This window comes from Mobula hypostoma, chromosome 2 (genome assembly GCF_963921235.1).
Source record: "Mobula hypostoma chromosome 2, sMobHyp1.1, whole genome shotgun sequence".
Classification (NCBI taxonomy): domain Eukaryota; kingdom Metazoa; phylum Chordata; class Chondrichthyes; order Myliobatiformes; family Myliobatidae; genus Mobula; species Mobula hypostoma.
In genome coordinates, this window is record NC_086098.1 from 140,040,159 (window position 1) to 140,060,736 (window position 20,578).

The following is a 20,578-nucleotide window of genomic DNA, read 5'->3' on the forward strand; positions in this document are numbered from 1 at the left end:
CCACAGAAAAGCAGTATCTATCATTAAAGATCCTTACCACCTAATCCACGGGCTTTTCTTGCTGCTGCCATCAGATAGAAAGTACAAGTGTCTCATGACTCACATCACCATATGAGCAGAAGTAGGCCATTCGGCCCGTCGAGTCTGCTCCGCCATTCAATCATAGCTGATCCAATTCTTCCAGTCATCCCAACTCAAGAACCTATCTCTGCCTTAAATGCACCCAATGACTTGGCCTCCACAGCCACTTGTGGCAAAAAAATCCACAGATTTACCACCCTCTGACTAAAGTAATTTCTCTACATCTCTGTTCTAAATGGACGTCCTTCAATCCTGAAGTCGTGCCAGGTTCAAAAACGGTTATGAACCCTTAACCATCAGGCTCTTGAACAAAAGGGGATAGCTACACTCATTTAAGGACTCTGTTATATTGTTACTTCATGCTCATTATATATCGCTAGTTATTTATATTTGCATTTGCACAATTTGTTTACAGTTCCTGATGTTTACAGTTTCTGTTCTATAGATTTGCTAAGTATGCCCGCAGAAAAAAAATCTCAGGGTTGTATGTGGTGACATGGATTGTATGTACTCTGATAATAAATTTTACTTTGAACTTTCATTTGAACTTTGATTACTTGAGTGTTTGGCTGTGCAGTTATGTGTGAGGAGAGTGTGCAGCAATGGGCTCAGCACATAGTTCTGGGTGCACCTGTGTTAGGAAATTTAATCTAGCACCCAAAGACATATCATCTGAAACACCATCTGAACTCGTTGGAACTCCATGAATATTTTATTATTCAAGTGCACAAACTCTCTACGGTACAAAAGCAGATGCCATTTAGTTGCACTCTGCAGAAGCTTGGCTTCTTCTGTCTCCAACCACCTCAACAAATCCCAATTTGTGTACAAAAATAAATAACTCTATCAAAGATATGGGGAAATACTGCTCTATGTTGTGTGAATCACAACGATTTTTATTTTACACAAAACATACAGAAGATCAAAAAATCAAAACAGCACGTACTGTGATTGAAACCTTTAAGGATTGCAAAGGAAATGCTGATTTTCTAACATCCCATGTAACATCCAAGTAATATCCTCCCAACCATTGAACACATCTTCCTTTTCTCTTGTTTGTCGTTAAAATTAAGCATCAGTTTTCAAATCAAATTTTAGTGAAAGTCAAAATCAATATTTGTGCAAACAAGGAAACTCAATCAATTAACATGAATCAGACTGAATGTGACAGAAATAACTTATTTTTAACAATGGACATTTCACTTGCATTATGTCTCAGTAATCTGACTGTAATGTATTCTCTTATTACCATTTTTCTGTACAATGAAGTCACGAATCTCCTTAGACCGAGAGAGGTTTCCAAACACCCGAGCACCTTCCAAAATTGCATCCATACTTTTACCCAACAGAAGCTTCATCATTACTAAAGGGAGATAAATTAAGATCTGGGTTATGGATAAAATGACACTGCAACACTGATCTATCAGAAATAAAAATGGAAAAAAGGCTGGAAATACTCAACAGTCAGGCAGTATCTGTAAAGTGAAAAAGATCACTGATATAAATGGTAACTCTGTTTCTCTCTTCATAGAGTCTGCCTGACCTGTTGGGTACTTAGAACATAGAACAGTACAGTACTGAAACAGGCCTTTCGGCCCACAATGTTGTGCTGAACTAATTAAATTAGTAATCAAATGCCTAACTAAACTAATCCTTTCTGCCTACTCTATGTCCATATCCCTCCATTCTGATATCTAATAGCCTCTCAAGTGCTACCATGATGCTGCAGACATGTGGACTTGATGATTCGTAGCAACAATCTATCATTTCCTGTTACTGGGCACACCACTACAAATGTTTATGGGACCTTCATAATATTCCTTTCCCTTAACCACTATGAATCTAAGCAAAATGCTTTCTAAATCCAGAGATTAGTGTGGTAAACTGGACAAAGGAGAGAATGAATATAACATACTGCTAACAGAACTATTTAGGCAACTGCTTTGAGCTTGAGTGAATCATTTGCTGAAGGCTAAAATGAAAACAGAGTGCATGAGATAGATAACAAAAAGATCCCAAACTGAGTGGTAAACCCTTGTGGATGGTTTCTGACTTGAATGCAACTGACACAGACAGTTGTTTATACTACAATACCAATTTTAATGAGTAGGTTAAGGATCAAATGGATTGGCCATAGTCAATGATACTAGCCATTAAGATTCAGTCAGCTCCTCTTAATTCAATTACATTTTGGTCCAAGAAACTGAACGAGCCATAATTTGAATTCAGCAATATTAGGTAAGCGGAAAAGTAAGAATATAAAGTTGAATCATCAGACGACTTAAATGAAGTGCCTTTTAATTCCGACAGACTACACAACAATATACATAGGAGGGCACTAGTGGGGAGCACAGTAGTAATACACGTACATTCAGCTATGTGCAGCTGTCTGGCCCTGACAGCAGAGTTCTTCACTTGATAGTAAGACAGATTATTAATTGTTGCTGCGGCATTCATCATGAGTTCTTCGCATTCATCAACCTCGTTCGATTCTAGTTGAAACAAAAGAGAAAAATAAGCTTATCAATCGGGTTGGCAATCGAAAAATAGCTCCAATTTCTAACTCCAAAAGACGTAAAATTTGGATGTCTTGAGTGCACATGATGCAAAATTTTTACTTGTGTTACAAGGTGGAGAGTAACAGCTGCATAGTGACTCATTTATGGAGGTTAGAAAGCAATTTCAAATACTTAACACGTAGCTCCTGTCAGCAAGTCACAGATATAGCTGATCCAAGGATCATTTAACTGAATACAGGTTGAGTACCTTTATCTGAAATGCTTGGGGCTGGAAGTATTTCAGATTTCGGATATTGGAATATATAATGAAATAGCTTGGGGTTGCCATCATTTCTGACTGAATATATGTGCTACTGGTAAGCAGACTTTGCCTTACACTTGCTCATCACACACATGTACTTAACAGTAAAAGTTATTATATATCATTAATATAATGAAACTATAATGTGTGCAGGGTAACAAAAGGAGCACAGCACATCGGGAGAACACCTGTATCAGCTGTTGAACAACAACAAACAATGCCATGTTTTGATTAAAAGCTACAGTACAACGTATTTGTATTTTACTTTTTTTTAGGTTTTATGTAAGGTATAAAAACAATCAGCAGTGTAGACTTGTTCTGGTGTTAGATTTTCATCAGTGACGATCTCAGTAAATTCATCAATGGATTTCTCTGCTGCTTCACGATCAGCAGAGAAATTTAAAAATATAATGCTGTGCCTTTTATTAAATTTCTGCAACCTGCCTGCTGAATATTCATCTTGCTAGATCTTTATTTCATTATCAGCATACCTCTAAGCGACACATGTTCACTCCGACACTGATGAATTGACTCTTTCAATAGATGATCGAGATATTCATTTTTCGCTTTATGCAGTGTTTTTCTATTTTGCATTAACTTCTGTTCATTACATATGTGAGGTCACTTCTCAGAACTTTTTGTGGAGCACAGAGACCTGTGTATCACTTGGGAACCTTCCCAGCACCTTGTGAAATTTTCCACTTGTGGCTCAAAAAAAAACTTCGGATTTCGGACGTTCTTGGATTTTGGAATTTCAGATAAGGGTATTCAACTTGTATGTATAACTAAATTCGTACTGCAAATGAAATTTTCAGTCATTCCTGCAGAAGTTTGAGTGGGAATAAACCCATCACTCCCAGGTTGGCAGGTTGTTCAGGTCCCAGCTGTTCTGTCCATAATTTGGCTAAGAGGACCAAATGTCACATTTTGAAATTTGCTAATAATACAAAATTTGGTAGAGGGAGGAGATACTGTAGCCTAAGAACAACGCCTGTTAGGATGGGAAACAGCTTCTTCTCCCAGGCCATGAGACTACTGAACTTACTGCTACCAGACAGGTCTCATCAAATATGAAGCGCCAATAGCGTTATACTGTTTACATTTTAAATTTGTGTTGTAAATGCGCCTTGAGCTAAATATCAGTCTTTTGGAATATATTTTATTATTTGTTATTTTACTTGTGGCAATATTACTTTGTGTTGTGTGTGAGTTATAGGTACTGTACTACATTTTGCACCTTGGTCTGGATGGAGAAATGTTGTTTTGTTTGTCGGTGTACATGTACAGGTATATGGCTGAAAGACAATAAACTTGAACTTATAAGAGGATATTTTCAAGCTGAGTTAGTGACAAGAACATGGCAGCTGTGATATAGCACTGAAAATATGAAGTTATCCATTTTGGGTTCTTAAAATAGAAAGGCAGAATATTTTTTAAATAGTAGGAGAATGGATAATACTAATGTTCAAAGAACCTGTTGATGTTCTACATAAAGCCAACATGCAGGTGTAGGTAGTGTTAAGAATAGAAAGTAACATGTTGACCTTTATTTCACGAGGATTTAGTACATGAATAAAGATGTTTTATTGCAATTAATTAAGACCTTAGTTAGACCACACCTTGAGTAAAATATACAGTTTTGGTTTTCTTACTTTCTTCATTTAGAGGTTGATGAATCATTTAAAATAGGTTAATGAATTTGTTTTTGGATATTGTGAGGAATCAAGAGAAATTGAAATAGTAAAAGAAAATTGAGATAGGAGATCAACCATGTTGCATGGTAGAGCAGATTTAAAGATCAATAGAAGAAGGTCAAGCCTCTATAAACTCTTGCTCCTGTGTCTTATGTTGTAAAGTCATATTCATATAACATGCAAACAGGCTATTTGGCCCACCACTTCCACCCATCTATATTAATCTCTTCTTTCAGCATTTGGCCCTCCATACTGAGGCAATTCAAGTACCTGTCTAGACACTTTTATTATGCTTATGTTCTCAAGCTCAAACTATGTCAAACATGGAGAAATGTATAAAAAAGGAACAAATAATAGCAACTGGATGAAGTCTGTAGCCTCTCAATAACTTTTCCATTTAGAACAGGACCATTGCTATGGAATGAAACTAGCATATATGGAATAAGTTGCACAGGTCAACACAGGTCAATTTCACTTGGAAAGAACTGTAATTTATATAATACCTTCTCAGAACATGGCTCCACAAACTGCAATAATAAGAAAATTAACAGTTTTGTTTTGACAGTCTTAGCTGAGAATTGTAGCTGTGGAAATGCATTGAATTGTTAACCCATTTGTAGCATTAATAATCAACCCACTCAACATAGCAGAATACTATGTTGCACAATATGACACATGGTTAATACAAAACATAATTTCAACATGGTATTTGAATGGCAGGTTGATTTGCCACTGTAAATTGTTCTTAGTGTATATATTAGAATCTGGAAGAAGCTGATGGCAATGTGGTGAGAATAAAATGGGATTAGTGTAGGAATAGTGTAAATGGGTGTAATTGGTGTGGGCACTATAGGTTGAAGGGCTTCTTATGTGCTGTATAATTCTATGACTCTATAAACATGAACAGTGCCATGAAACATCTGAAAGTTTTATACCAGAATGAGAAGCAAAGCAACAATCACATTCATACAACTCTCTGGTTACAGATTTACCAATGCTTTAAAATTGCAGGTCCAGATTTCAGTTTTACAATGTTTTACCCACACTGCATCAAAACCAACTCTGCTAATTACATTTCTTCAAGTATTCTTCAAATATAAAAACTTTAACAAATGCATGATAGCCAAAAAAGTGGTCAGATGTTTAGAACAGTTAATATACCCACACTACATCTGTGAGTCGCTTGCACAAGACTGCATATTTCTCAGTGCAAATATGAATGTAGTTAGCAGACGGAAGCTACAATTTTCAGTTTAGAATAGGGATGAATAAAGTTATCACTCCAAGGATAAATGGATGTTAATCATTTTTCAACCTTTTTCATCACTTCTGATTGGGGATCATTGACCAGAAATGTTAACTTTGTTTCTCTATCCATGGATGCTGCCTGACTATTGGGTATTTCCAGCACTTCATTTGATTTTAGTCTTCCAGTATCTGCATTTTTTGCTTTCCAACAATAAATGTTTCTCTCATTCTGGCTTATCAGCAGCTTCAGAAAATCCAAACAAATGGAATCGTAATAAAGCTCATCTGTTCTATTTGGATAAGTACCCAAAAGTTTAAAAAAATATTGTTTCTCTATGGGAAATTTGTGAGCTAGTTTTGAGTTGTTATAACCTTAGGGCAAATTACCAGCCAATTGCTTAATTTCCAAGAAATGAAATATGATTTTGATCAGCTCAAAATCTAATTATCCACCTTTGCACTATATAACACGTTTCACTTCCATTAACAGTAGGAAATTCTAAGATAACTCTTGTTACACCAAGTTCAATGGATCTTTAATCTGGATTGTTATGAACATAAATGGTCAAACTTCATTTAAAAAACAAGTTATTCGTATATAGACATTAAAAGACTGAAAACTGACCTAACACTTTAATTAGTAGTTCCATGCAGGTTTGGTTTCTAGACAATGCAGAGCCAACCTTGGTGTTTATGGATAGATTAGCAATCACTCTTATCAACTTTATTAGGACGTCTTCCACCTCCGAAAGTTTCTGGTTTTTAGATTCAATTATTCCTTTCTTGTTCTGCATCTTTGGTGAAGTAAGTTTTATTTGAACAGTTAGTTCATGATACATTTGGAACAAAGTCAGTAACGTTTCCACGCTGTACTCCAGTTTGTACAACTCCTCTCTTGCTTTATTGTTCTTTGCAGTCATATTTCCCAAAATAAAGACAACACGGACTACTAAATCCTAGGAAGTGAAAAAACACGTTATGTTGACATGAACTCTAACAGCTTTGCTATAAAATACTGAATTTAATTTTGCACACTGTTAAAATCAAGTGAATCCTGTAGCAAGCCTTGCATTTAATTTTATTTTCAGAACTTCGAGATGCCCCAAAGCACTTTGTGGTCAATTAAGTAAATAGAAGTGTAGCCATAAGGGATATATTTTCTTTCAGATTTGCTTTTGATGTGAAATGAGGCCATTCAGCCCATTGAGTCTATGCTGAGTTTATTCTAATTTGAAAAGAATACTCAAGACCTTCATTTCTCAAGAATTTTATTAAGAAGCCAGGCTTTGACATCTACATTTATAAGTAGAACTGCACAAATATTCAGGGCAACTTTAGAGAGGAAGAGGAAAGAAAAAGGCCAAATATCTTTAATATATCCCAAACGACTTTATGCCAGTTTTACTTTGCAGTAATTGCCAAGGTGATAGAAACAGCAAATGAAATGAATCAGATTTTATTGGTGTTGATTAAGTCACAGATTGCAAATCACCAGTTCCTCTTCAAATTAGCTCCTTTATTTTAAGCTGAAGAAGTTGCTGTATTTTAGTCTAACGTCTTATGCCTTGGAAAGAATTATATCACAGCCAAGCCTAGATGATATGATCAGTTTTGGACTGAATCCATGACCTTCTGATTCAGAAACAAGTTGAATCAGCTGAGTCAAGCTGAAATTATTAACCAGTTAGTTCACTGCTATCAAGTAATAAGGGATCTGTATTTGGATCCCCAGCATCAAGGACACCTTCAAAATGCAATGCCTCAAAAAGGTGGCATCTATCATGAAAGACTCCCATCACCCAGGACATACCCTCTTCCCATTGCTACTATTGAGGAGGTGGTACCGGAGCCTGAAGACACACTTACTGTTTTAGGAACAACTTCTTCCCCTTCGCCATCAGTTTTCTGAATGGACAACGAACCCAGGTGTACTGTACTACCTCACTTTTCTTTGCTGTCTTTTTGCACTACTTATTTAATGTATAATATATATATTTAAAAATAAACACACACATTTCTTAATGTCATTTGTAGTTTTTTCCCCATTATGTATTGCGCTGTACTGCTGCCACAAAACAACAAATTTCATGACAGTGATATTAAACCTGATTCGGATTCCAATGGATTTATGGAGCATTTTAATTTAAAGGTGAGCCAGAAACATTGTCTAAAAAGGAAAACTCATAGAAAAAATGAGTAAGAAAGCCCAAAAATGGATTTATGTTTCTGCAGGTCTTGTTTCAACTGCCCTAGATGAGAAATGTACCAATGTCATTTATATCCAATACAAAAACCACCACAGGGTGTTTATTTAGTGTACAGTATCCATGGGGGCTAGATACAAGAATGTTAGATGTTGTCCCACTTGATTGGCCACGGCATCAAAGATTACGGGGAGAAGGTCAGGGTGCAGGCTGAGGAGAGGGGAGATAAAGGAGCAGTCATGACTGAAAGGCAGAGGAGACTCAATGGGCCAAAAGGCCTAATCCTGCTCCTAGTCTTACAGTCCAAGATATTTCAAAAATATGCAATCTGATAAAAAGATCTTCATGTTTGACAGCCATATAACACAACGCAGGTGTAGGATGCACTATCAGTGATAGTAGTGAGCTCCTACATGTCTTCACTGTGCCACTACATATTCCACGGCTGGTAGATTGTTAGCCGTGGGTGGTGGTGGGGGGGTGGTTGTTCAGGGATCAACTCATTTTCTGACAAGTCAGACTATAAAAGGAGATGACAAATATATACAGGAGGATAGCTTGTAACTGTCATGCAACTGATATCTCCTATGAAGAAAGTACTTCAGGGAGTAGAATAGGATAAATCTGAAGGCCTCTCTTTAGCTGACAGTGACCTCGTGCTTCTCGTTATCTTCCTTAACTCACTCACTGCAACACAGACATACACTTGGCTGGAACAGTTTGAAGGGCTGCTTAAAGTAAGCTGCCAGATTTTTGTGTGCTTCACAATTCACTTTCACTACAAAATCCATTTCACTGAATTGCTTAGCGTACAAAAATGTAGTAGCTGAAATAAAAAATAGGATATTCTGCAGTTTGAATATGTGCAGGAGACAGCATATGTACAATAGTATACAATGATCTGCAATGCCACCACTTCTGGCAACACTAGTGGAAATTTTCACTGTGCGTGCATACCTTTCACAGTCATTTGAAACCTGCATCAGCATTACTTAAAGAGTCTGAACTTGAGAAAGTCCCAGCCTGTAAAGTCCAATGCTGGGAATCCACAACAAAGTCAAAATATTTAAAAGTTAAACTCTTGACACAAATTTTCATCAGTCTTCAGTAAAAGCCTGTAGCAAATCCTATAATCTTTGACTAATCTACCATCCAAACCTTCCATAGATCTGCTGATCCCCCATCAAGATCAGCCAAATCATACCTACCCAACAATGATCTGCCAATATCACATTCCCTTAACTACCAATGCACAAATGGTCTAATTTTCCCACCCAACTACCCACACAGAGATCTCATCTTCCACCCACCCCTGAGTATTGGTCCATCAGCCATCCAGATCAACCTCTCTGCTACTGATCCAACAGTTGTAGAGCAAATTCCTTCACTACTACGATTATGAAAACTTCAGTCAGAGAATCCTGTTTATGTAATGTATTTAGATTTTTGTTTAATCAAGTCATCCTACAGTGAGGTGGATTTTATTTCCTTTACTTTTGTTCCGACATCTTGAGTCAGTTGCATAATGTTAGCACAAGTTTAATACACTTTGTGGAGTCTCCCTTAGATTTTGATTTGCAGTTCAGGGAGAGTTTGTAGAGATGTTTCATGTGGTTCAAAATATTGACTTATTCTGAAACATTGATAACTTAGTTCAGCCTTTTTTTGTCTTTTTTTTAACCATAAATCACAGCAAGATTGGAACATAGTGCTTAGAATATAGTATAGGAATATCTTTATCATCAAAGTTACACAGTGTGTTCCTTGTTCTTCCAAGACAGGAATATTAATATTGGTATTGATATAGGTTATTACTGTTACATATACCAAGATTCAGTGAAAAGCTCTGGTTTCAAAAGATACAGTTAATACTGGAAGGTCATTTAGGTTTGCCTTGGAACTTATGCATAGCATTGAAGGGATAGGGACATACAATGACTTCAAAAACATGCATGCATTGTTTTAGACTTGTTTCAATTAACAATTTATTCCTCTCTACTCCATATGTGGATATATCGTGATTTCAGATTTCCAAGTCACACATTGCCTTGTATTATTCCTATAATTTGGGTTCCTGACACCTAATATTCATTGTAACAGGTCAAAATAAGGTAGATAATCTCTTTCTACAAATACATATAGATATCTATGTCCTAATTTACAAACCCTACATTGTGTAGCACAAGAATAATGTCTCTTACAACTATTAACGCACACTAATCCCTTTGTGATTGGCCCCTCTAGGCCCAGCATATCTGATATAAAGCTATGCATCTTCACACAATTAGTCCTCTTCATTTATGCTCATAGAATTTTAACACTCATACAAAAAAAAATAAATGTAATGGTCCTTCACACAATCTCCCAAAGAAAAAAATGTTTCTTAACAACCTGACTTAAACTTCAAAAACACTAATAGCCACCTGTGAATTAAATCCCAGAAATATCCCAAAATATATTCTAGGTGAGAGTAAGAGTTTGGCACGGGCTAGAAGGGCTAAGATGCCCTGTTTCTGTGCTGTAATTGTTCTATGGTTATATGGTTATATTATCACTATTGTTAAACCAGCAACTTTTTATCAAAATTCATCCCTGTTTCCCAATTTAATACTCCTTCCTGTACCATGCACAGTTAGCACAGTAGAGGGTTAACACCTCTGCACAGAGACGTTGGGAGCATTTCAAGCAAAGGAGTTCACATGCAATATTATGAAAAATTAGTTTTTTTACACCAATTGTTGACTTTCACGAACTTGCATGAAGCCTATCCCGGGGACCCAAAATCAAATACAAATTTTCAAAATCAGTACTAACATCTTTAATCAGTCAAATCTTCTTGCCTACAAAGTCTCAGTGTAGGAGGAGCCAATCCAAAATAAAACTAGCTCAGACTTGCAGAAACCAAATTAAAGTGTGCTGAAATCTCCATTTAAATTAAAACAAACCAGACCCCTTTATTTCAATTAAGACTGGATGGAAAAAAAAATTCCCTACTATAATCAAATTAAAACACCTCTATAAAAAATTGCTCCAGTGACTTGGAGCCAGACACAGTTGCTGAGTTTTGACTTCAAGGTCCAATTTTATGTTCAACTCTAATCATCTCCATTCCACTGGCAAGCAATTATTACCATTCTTTAGTCTCAAGTGTTCCCATTTAAAATCTAGCAATAGGTTTTCTCTTGCATCTATGTCAAAATTTGCTCTGTCTTCTGCATGACCTCAAAACTTAAAGAGCATCCATAAGATTTGAAACAAAAAGTAATTTAATCTCAAAAGCCAAGACATCTCAAAATACAACTAACTACAGAATGCTGGATGGCTTTAATATCATAGAATGTTGGATGGATGACATTGATCTTGTAGGCACATACATTTAAATATCCCCACACCAAGTAAAAGTCCAGCACCTTCAACTTTCCTATAATGAATATGGAACATAGAACATTCTATGTTCATTGACATCGCAGGTGGACCAGGTGATGCAGAAGGCATCTGGCACACTGACCTTCATCAGGCTGGGCATTGAGTATGGTAGTTGGGATGTTTATGTTGCAGTTGCACAAGTCATTGTGGAAGCTGCTTTTGGAATACTGTGTTCAGTTTTGATCACCTGGCTATAGGAAAGATACCATAAAGCTAGAAAGAGTTGCAAAGGATATTTGTGTGGATATTGTCAGGACTCAAGGGACAGAGTTATGGAGACAGATTGAACAGGTTATCACACCAATTTGTCTACCGTCATAACAAGTCAACAGCAGACGCCATTTTGGCTCTTCACTCACCCCTGGAATATCTGGACAGTGACGATGCAGGCATAACAACGCTCTTCATTGACCATAGCACTGTATTTAACCCAATCATGCTCTCAAAACTAATCAAAAAACTTCAAGATCTAGGCCTCAATACCTCCTTGTATAACTGGGTCCTTGATTTCTTCACTTGCAAACCCCAGTCGGTATGGATTGGCAATAACATCTTTTGCTTATTCACTATGAGCAAGGTGCACTACAAGGCTGTGTGCTTAGTCCCCTGTTCTATTCGCTTTATATTTATGACTGTGAGGTCAAGTACAGCTTCAACGCCATATTTAAGTTTGCTGCAGACACCGCTGTTGTTGGCCAAATCAAAGGTGGTGACAAACTGGCACATACATAGAAGGGAGATTGAAAATCTGAGTGAGAGGTTGGTGCTATAGCACCACTCAACCAACGTCAGCAAAACCAAAATGCTGGTTATCGACTAAAGGAGGAAGAAATTGGGGATCCTCGAGCATTAGGGGATCAGAGGTGGAGAGGGTCAGTAACTTTAAATTCCTGGGAGTTATCATATCAGAGGATCTATCTTGAGACCAACATGTAAATACCATTTAGTAGCCCCTGCTCTACTCGCTTTACAATGAAGCACAGCTCCAATGCCATATTTAAGTTTGCTGACAAATCAAAGGTGGTGATGAATTGGCATATTGGAGGGAGTTGAAAATCTGGTTTGAATGGTGCCATAACAATGTCTCATTCAACGTCAACAAAACCAAAGAGCTGATTATTGACTACATAAGGATGAAACCGAGGGTCCATGAGTCACTACTCATCAAGGAATCAGAGGTGGAGAAGGTCAATAACTTTAAGTTCCCTTGCTTTATCATTTCAGAGGATCTGTCCTGGGACCAGCATGTAAGTGCCATTACAATGAAGGTGCAGCAACATCTCTACTTTCTTATTTGGCATGTCATCGAAAACTTTGATAAACTTCTATAGATGCACTGTGAGAATAACCTGACTGGTTGCATCACAGACTGGTATAGTAACACCAATACCCATGAATAAAAAAGCGTACAAAAAGTAGTGGATACAGGCCAGTCCATCATAGGAAAAGCCCTCCCCACTAGTGAGCACATCTACAAGGAGTGCTGCCACAAGAAAGCTGGGTCCAGGGTAGGCCATCTGAAATAGTGATATCCAGGAATTTTAAATTACAGACCCTCTCCACCTCTGATCATCCGATGATTTCTGGCTCGTGGACCCTGACTTCTCTCTCCTGAAGTCTACAATCAGCTCCTTGGTCTTATTAACATTGAGTGAGAGGTGGTTGTTATTACATCGCTCAGCCAAGTTTTCAATCTCCCTCCTGCATGCTGATTTATCACCCCCTTTGATGCAGTCAACAACAGTGGTGTCATAGGCAAACTTGTACATGGTGCTGGAGCTGTACTTAGCCACACAGTCATAGGTGTAAATGAGTAGAGCAGGTGGCTAAGCACACATCCCTGCGGTGCTCCTGTGCCGATGGAGATTTGCAGCATATCTATGTGCTTAAGATGCTCTGTTATATACCTCTATTGTATTTGCTTCCACAACCACCCCTGGCAGCAGATTCCAGGCAAGGACCCTACACTACATATCTCTTTTGATTTTTTTCCCCTCTCATCTTAAATGCATGCCCCCTGCTATTAGGTACTTGAATTCTGGGTAAAATATACCAGCTATCTACTCTTTCAGTGTCTCTCATAACTTCATAAACTTTTATCACAGCTCCAGAGTAAACAGTCCTAGTTTCTTCATCTTCTCTGTATAGCACATACCCCCATTTCAGACAGCATCCTGGTAAATCTCTTCTGCACCCTCTCCAAAATCTCTACGTTCTTCCTATAATGGGGCATCCATAACTGAACACCATACTCCAGACGCAGCCTAACCAGAGTTTTGAACTCAGTGAAGATAAATATGCCAGACACTTTCTTCAACACCCTATCGATCTGTGTAGCCACTTTCAGGGAGCCATGGACTTGGACTTTAAAATTCCTCTGTACATCCATATTGTTAAGGACCCTTCCATTAACTGTATATTTCCCTATATATTTGATCTTCAAAAGTAGAACACCTTACATATGCTTGCATTAAACTCTATCTGCCAAAACTGTACCAATATCTGCAAGAAATCTATATTCCACTGTATCCTTTGGCAATCTTCTACACTATCCACAATTCCACCAATCTTTCTGTCATCTGAAAACTTACTAAACCACCATCAATGTTTTCATCCAAGTCATTTTTATATATCACAAACAGCAGAGGTCACAGTATGGGTCCTAGCAGAACACCACTAGTCATGGACCTCCATCTTGATTAAGATTGATCAACCCCTACCTTCTGTCTTCTCTGGACAAGCCAATTCTGATCCCATACTGTACATCTGAATCTTTTGGATGAGCCTACCATGCAGGAGCTTGTCAAATGCCTTACTAAAATCCATGAAGTCAACATTCACTGCTCTGCCTTCTTTGATCACCTTCGTCATCTCTTCAAAGTTAGTCAGACAAAGCTATGCTGACTGTCCCTCAGGCATTTCCAAATGCTCAGAAATCCTAGTGGTTAAAAATTCCATTAGTTAAAAAGACAACAAGCCAATGTCTATAAATAAAACTGTAATCTTTAGTCTCTTATTCACAAATCTTTTTAAGACTTGGTTTGCAAGTTTAGAGAAATTAACTAATCAGAAGGTGACAAAGGGTTAACAACTTTCAGCTCTGAGCGTGACTAACACTGAAGATGAAATGCTGACACATTTTAAAAGACACCCAAAGTAGCAGTTCCTGATTAATAGCAGGTAACATTTCAGAAAGCAAAATGTATAAATTTACATGCATTTGTGATTGAAATACAACTATTTCAGTGATCGGCCATGTTATAACAAAAGAGTTCAATACTGGGAGAAAACAGATTACTTAAGTATTTAAACAGGAAATGGCGGGGGGGGGTTCTATTTTCTGGTTATCAAAAGAAAGCCATTGTACAATTATATCCATAACAGATAAACCCGAGTTGATGAAACCCCATATTTTCAGGCAGAATAAAACTAACCTGCTTTCTTTGGTGTTGGTGGAGGATAGTCAGAAATAATTGGTAGCAGCTGAAGCATTCTGACAACACAAGGCAGCAGTCATTGTAGGTTGAGAGTTTGCTACAAACAAAAAAATTATGTTATTAGGGTGGTAATAGAGTAGTTTTGCTTGTGGTTGATATACCACAAGTTTCTCTGTCCTGCATCATTTTCCTGAATGAAGTTACTCCATCCAAAAGCAAATATTATAGCCTCCCAAATTAGTGTTCCATGTTCACCCAAAATTTCTGTTTGAATCACTCCAAGATTCCATCTCTGCCAGAGGAGCTCTTAACAAAGTCATCATTGGCACCACACTATTGTGATATAGGTAATATTCCTTGTCATACTTGATATGTCTTTAATCTATGACATGGTTGAACACCATTTTCCCCCTCCAATCTAAAACTGTAGGAGATCTGTATAACCTTAATCAGTCTGACCGAGATGAAATTTGGTCCTCGTATCTGAAATAAGCCTACTTGCACTTCCATAATATCACTCCCCGTTTAATTCCTATTATAACACTCAGGAGGAAGAAGAAGGAGAAATACACTGGTCCTCTGGGCCAACTCTGCCATTCAATAAGATTACGGTTTATCCTACCTTGACTTGAATGCCACTTTCCTGCTTTCTCTTTCCATAATCTTTGACTCCTTTATAGTTCAAGACTGCAAGGCTTGATTATCTCAACACGTTCATGGCCAGCCTCTCCAATTCTCTGCATACATAGCTCACCCAAAACTATGCCACCAGAATCCCAATTCACACAGATCTGGCTACCGATTATGCTCCAGCTCACATCTCTTGTATTAGTCAAGATTCTAGATTGCTTAATGTCATTTTCTGTACACAAGTGTAAGGAGAACAAAATAATAGTTGCTCTGGATCTGATGCAGGACAAAATAAAAATACAAAAGATAAAGAATAATAATAAAACACACAATAAATACAAATGCATAAGATAATTTATATACATTGATTGTATGCTCATTAAATGACACGAGGCTGTACATAAAGTGACTGATGGGAAATAATAATGTAGTGGTGGAGTTAGTGGGCGGAGGTGTTGATCAGTCTTGCTGCTTGGGGAAAGTAACTTTTTTTTTTTGAGTCTGGTGGTCCTGGCGTGAGTGCCACATAGCCTTCTCCCTGATGGGAGTAGGACAAACAGTACTTGAACAGTGTATGTGGGATCATTCATGATGTTACTGGTCCTTTTCCGGCACCTTTCTATACAGTGCCTATAAAGGGTAGTTATCCCCTCCCTGCCCCGGAAGTTTCCATGTTTTATTATCTTACACAATTGAATCACAGTGGATTTAATTTGTTATTTTTTGACACTGATCAACAGAAAAAGACTCTTTCACGTCAAAGTGAAAACAGATATCTACAAAGTGATATAAATAAATTACAAATATAAAACACAAAATAATTGACTGCACAAGTATTCACCCCCTTTAATATGACACACCAAATCATCACTGGTGCAGCGAATTGGTCTTAGAAGTCATAGAATTAGCTAAATGGAGATCATCTGTGTGTAATCAAGGTGTTCAATTGATTGTAATAAAAATACACCTGTATCTAGAAGGTCTGACTGCTGGTGAGTCAGTATCCTAGCAAAACTACACCATGAAGACAAAAGAACACTCGAAGCAACTCCATGAAAAGGTTACTGAAAAGCACAAGTCAGGAGACGGATACAAGAAAACTTCCAAGTCACTGAATATCCTTTGGAGTACAGTTAAGCCAATCATCAAGAAATGGAAAGAATATGGCACAGCTGTAAATTTGCCTAGTGCAGGCAGTCCTCAAAAACTGAGTGACAGTGCAAGAAGGGGACTAGCTCTGGAGGAGTTACAAATGTCAGTGGCTAAGATGGTGGAGACTGCGCATACAACTACTGTTTTCTGGGTGCTTCACCAGTTGCAGCTTTATGGGAGAGTGACAAGGAGAAAGCCACTGTTGAAAAAAACTCACATGAAATCTTGGCTAGAGTTTACCAGAAGGCATGTGGGAGACTCCGAGGTCAGCTGGAAGGAGGTTCTATGAAACCAAAATTGAGCTTTTTGGACATCAGACTATATGCTATGTTTGGCGTAAGCCAAACACCACACATCACCAAAAACATACCATCCCTACTGTGAAGCATAGTGACGGCTACATTATGCTGGGAGGATGCTTCACTGCTGCATGCCCTGGAAGGCTTGTGAAGGTAGAGGATAAAATGAATGTAGCAAAATATAGGGAAATCCTGGAGGAACACCTAATGCAGTCTACAAGAGAGCTGTGACTTGGAAGAAGGTCTGTTTTTCAGTGGGATAATGACCTAAGGTACACAGGAATGCCTTAAAAACAACAAAGTTAATGTCCTGGAGAGGCCAAGTCAGAGGTCAGACCTCAATCCAATTGAAATTTGTGGCTGGACTCAAAGGGCTGTTCATTCATGATCCCCATGCAATCTGACAGAGCTTGAGCAGTTTTGTAAAGAAGAATGGGGAAAAATGCAGTGTCCAGATCTGCAAAGCTGATAGAGACCTATCCACACAGACTCAAGGCTGTCGTTGCTACCAAAGGTGTATCAACTAAATACTGACTTGAAGGGGGTGAGAAATTATGTGATCAATTATTCTGTTTAATAATTGTAATAAATTTAGACCAATTTGTAGAAATTTGTTTTCACTTTGACACAAAAGTGTCTTTTCTGTTGATCAGTGTCAAAAAAGCCAAATTTTATCTACTGTGATTCAATGTTGTAGAACAATAAAACATGAAAACTTCCAAGGGCGTGAATATTTTTTATAAGCACTGTATATATGAACTTGATGGCTGGTGCCATGGATGTGTTGGGCAGTTTTAACTATCCATTGTAGAGCCTTCCTGTCCACCACAGTGCAGTTTCCGTATGAAGCAGTGATGCTGTTTGTCAGGACGCCCTCTTCTACACATCTGTAGAATGACCTGGGTATGATTGTGTAGAGTCCGGCTCTCTTCAGCCTCCTCACAGTAGAGGTGTTTGTGATCTTTCTGGTCTCCATAGGATGTGTTCAGGGACCATAAGAGGTTGTGTGTGGTGTGCACTCCCAAGAGTTTGAAACGGCTTGCAGTTTTAACTGCTGTGCTTCTGTTATAAAGGGAGGTATGAGTGGTGCAAATTCTTCTGAGGTTGATGACCATCTTATTTTTGTCTTGCTAACATTAAGGAAGAGGTTATTTGCCAGGTACCAGGACTTGAACTCTTCCTCTTCCTCTCTGTAGGATGTCTCATTATTGTTGGTGATGAGCCCCGCCACTGTTATCTCATCGGCAGACTTGATAATGTAATTGCTCGTGTGATTGCCCATGTAGTCGTGTGTGAGAAGAGTGTACAGCTTGGGCTCAACACACAGCCTTGTGTTGAGGATGATGGGGAGGGAGAAGTGGTTGTGCATTGGGATTACCTGAGGTCTGTACATAGGAAGTCCCAACACCCAGTTGCACAGTGGTGTATTTAGACCAAGGAATAGGAGTTTGTTCACCAAGGTCTGTGGGACAATAGTGACAATTCTGAAATGAAATCCAGAAACTGCATTCTGAGTCCTGATGAAGGGTCTCGGCCTGAAACATCGACTGTACCTCTTCCTAGAGATGCTGCCTGACCTGCTGCATTCACCAGCAACTTTGATGTGTGTTGCTTGAATTTCCAGCATCTGCAGAATTCCTCGTGTTTGCGTTCTGACATGTGTTCTTCGAATGGGGCCGGAATGGAGTTTTTGGTATGTGCCATTATCAGCCTTCAAAGCACTTCATGATGATTAGCATCAGTGCCAGTGGGCAGTAGTCTTTTAGTTCTGAAGGTGTAAGAGTTCTTTGGTACAGAGATTTCTCTGGCTGATTTGAAGCATGTGGGGACAGCAGCCTGGATGAGTGAAGCATTGAAGATGTCTGTAAGGTGGTATGCCCACTCGGCTTGGGATGTTGTCTGGTCTGGTTACCTTATGTGGGTTGACTCTACAGAGTCCTTCTCGCACCTGCTGCTCTTACAGGCTGCTCACCTGGAGGTACGGTAGCTTTTGTGGCTGGTGTTCTGTTGCATACCCTGAAGCGTGCAAAAAGCTTGTTTAGAGCATCAGGGAGGAAGGTGTCACTGGTACAGTCAATGCTGTTATCCCTTGCATAGTCAGTAATGCCCTTGATGCCCAGCCACCTATCAGACAGGTGTTTCTGAATTTTTTTTGTGCGTAGGTGTTCTTTGCCCTCTTGATACCTAAAATGAGGTTTCTCAGGGCTGTTCTGCCACTGGACATGAAGGCAGCATCCCAGGCTTTTAGTAAGGAGTGCACCTCTGCATTCAGCTAGGGGTTCTGGTTGGGCTGTGAGATGACCCTTCTTGAGGTACCAACATCATCTACATTGTCTGGGTCTACTTCGTTTGTGACGACTTCCTTGAACATCTGCCAGTTGGTCTGTTCAAAACAGTCCTAAAGCATAGAGATCGCCACTTAGACAATACGGTGATTGTCCTCTTGGCTGGTTTCTCCATCTTCAGCAGCAGTCAGAATGTGAGTTAAGTATAGCAAAATGATAGAGAATGAAGAATCTTTTAAAGCAGTTTAATTAAGCATACTATGTTTTGTTAAAATTAAAATGCCCCTCGATAAAGGCTATCTATCAGAATCAGACATGTATGACGCAGAATTTGTTGTTTTGTGGCAGCAGTACCGTGCAACGTTACAAAACTATAAACAACAGAAACTCAAGTTTTAATTATGTACCTATTTTTGTTTGTCAAAGACTGTGAAACCTCTCTATAATTTAATATGAAATGTGTCTTATGTGATAGGAAAAAATACCAGTTTGCATTTTATCAACTTGGATGTTCATAAAATACAAAAATAATTAATATATTAAAGTAGCAACAACTGGTAGACCCTCTTAGCTTGAAATAGCATTCTGTAGCTGCCCAGGGAGAGAAATAAATCCAAATTACAGATATATATCCCAGTTATAGAAAAAAATTCAATTTTAGATATGTCACTATACACAGAAAATAAAGAAAAAAACTAAGCATTACAAATCATTAAAAATTATTAGATATAATTATTTCAAATTAATTTCAATTGTGATTTTTTTTTTCATTTTTGTAGTATAAAGTATTGAAACTACATTTATTCATAAGCACAGTCTTTATTCTATATTTAAAGAAAAAATGGACTTTATTCTAAAATATTTTAAGTTTGGAGATTTCCAACAGTAATTAATGGTAACTTAATGGTGTTTTTAATCCTATTACCTGAATATTCTGGCTACATTCAGACAAATGTCTATGTCATTCATGTGCTGTTCCATTATCACACACAGTTCCAATAGTGCTCCAGTGCTTAGGAACCTAGAGCGCGATTGAGGCAGATTTGCCAAGTTACGTAAAGTAGCAGTGACCTTCCAGGGAGAAAGAACAATTATTCAAAAACATGATTATTTTCAAAATGTTGTTAACACTTCTCAGTTAATTCCACTAACTTATGAAATATTTTAATTGGCAATTAAAAGAAAATGGGAAATGTACAGTACCCATAGAAAGTATTCACTCCCCCTTGAAAGTTTTTATGTTTTATTGTTTTACAACATTGGATCACAGTGGATTTAATTTGGCTATTTGAAAACTGATCA

The 20,578-nt window shown here is 38.0% G+C and overlaps 1 protein-coding gene across 3 annotated transcripts in view; it reads right to left on the reverse strand.

Annotated features, from left to right (window-relative positions):
- armc2 (armadillo repeat containing 2) overlaps positions 1-20,578 on the reverse strand; it is a 139,382-nt gene that overhangs the window by 12,746 nt on the left and 106,058 nt on the right. For all 3 annotated transcript variants that reach the window (XM_063040798.1, XM_063040797.1, XM_063040799.1), the window contains exons 11-15: positions 20,202-20,347; positions 14,908-15,007; positions 6,469-6,799; positions 2,451-2,573; positions 1,331-1,444 (exon numbers count right to left, since the gene is read on the reverse strand). In XM_063040798.1, coding sequence (XP_062896868.1) covers positions 1,331-1,444; positions 2,451-2,573; positions 6,469-6,799; positions 14,908-15,007; positions 20,202-20,347 — 814 coding nt within the window. The remainder of the gene's footprint in view (positions 1-1,330; positions 1,445-2,450; positions 2,574-6,468; positions 6,800-14,907; positions 15,008-20,201; positions 20,348-20,578) is intronic.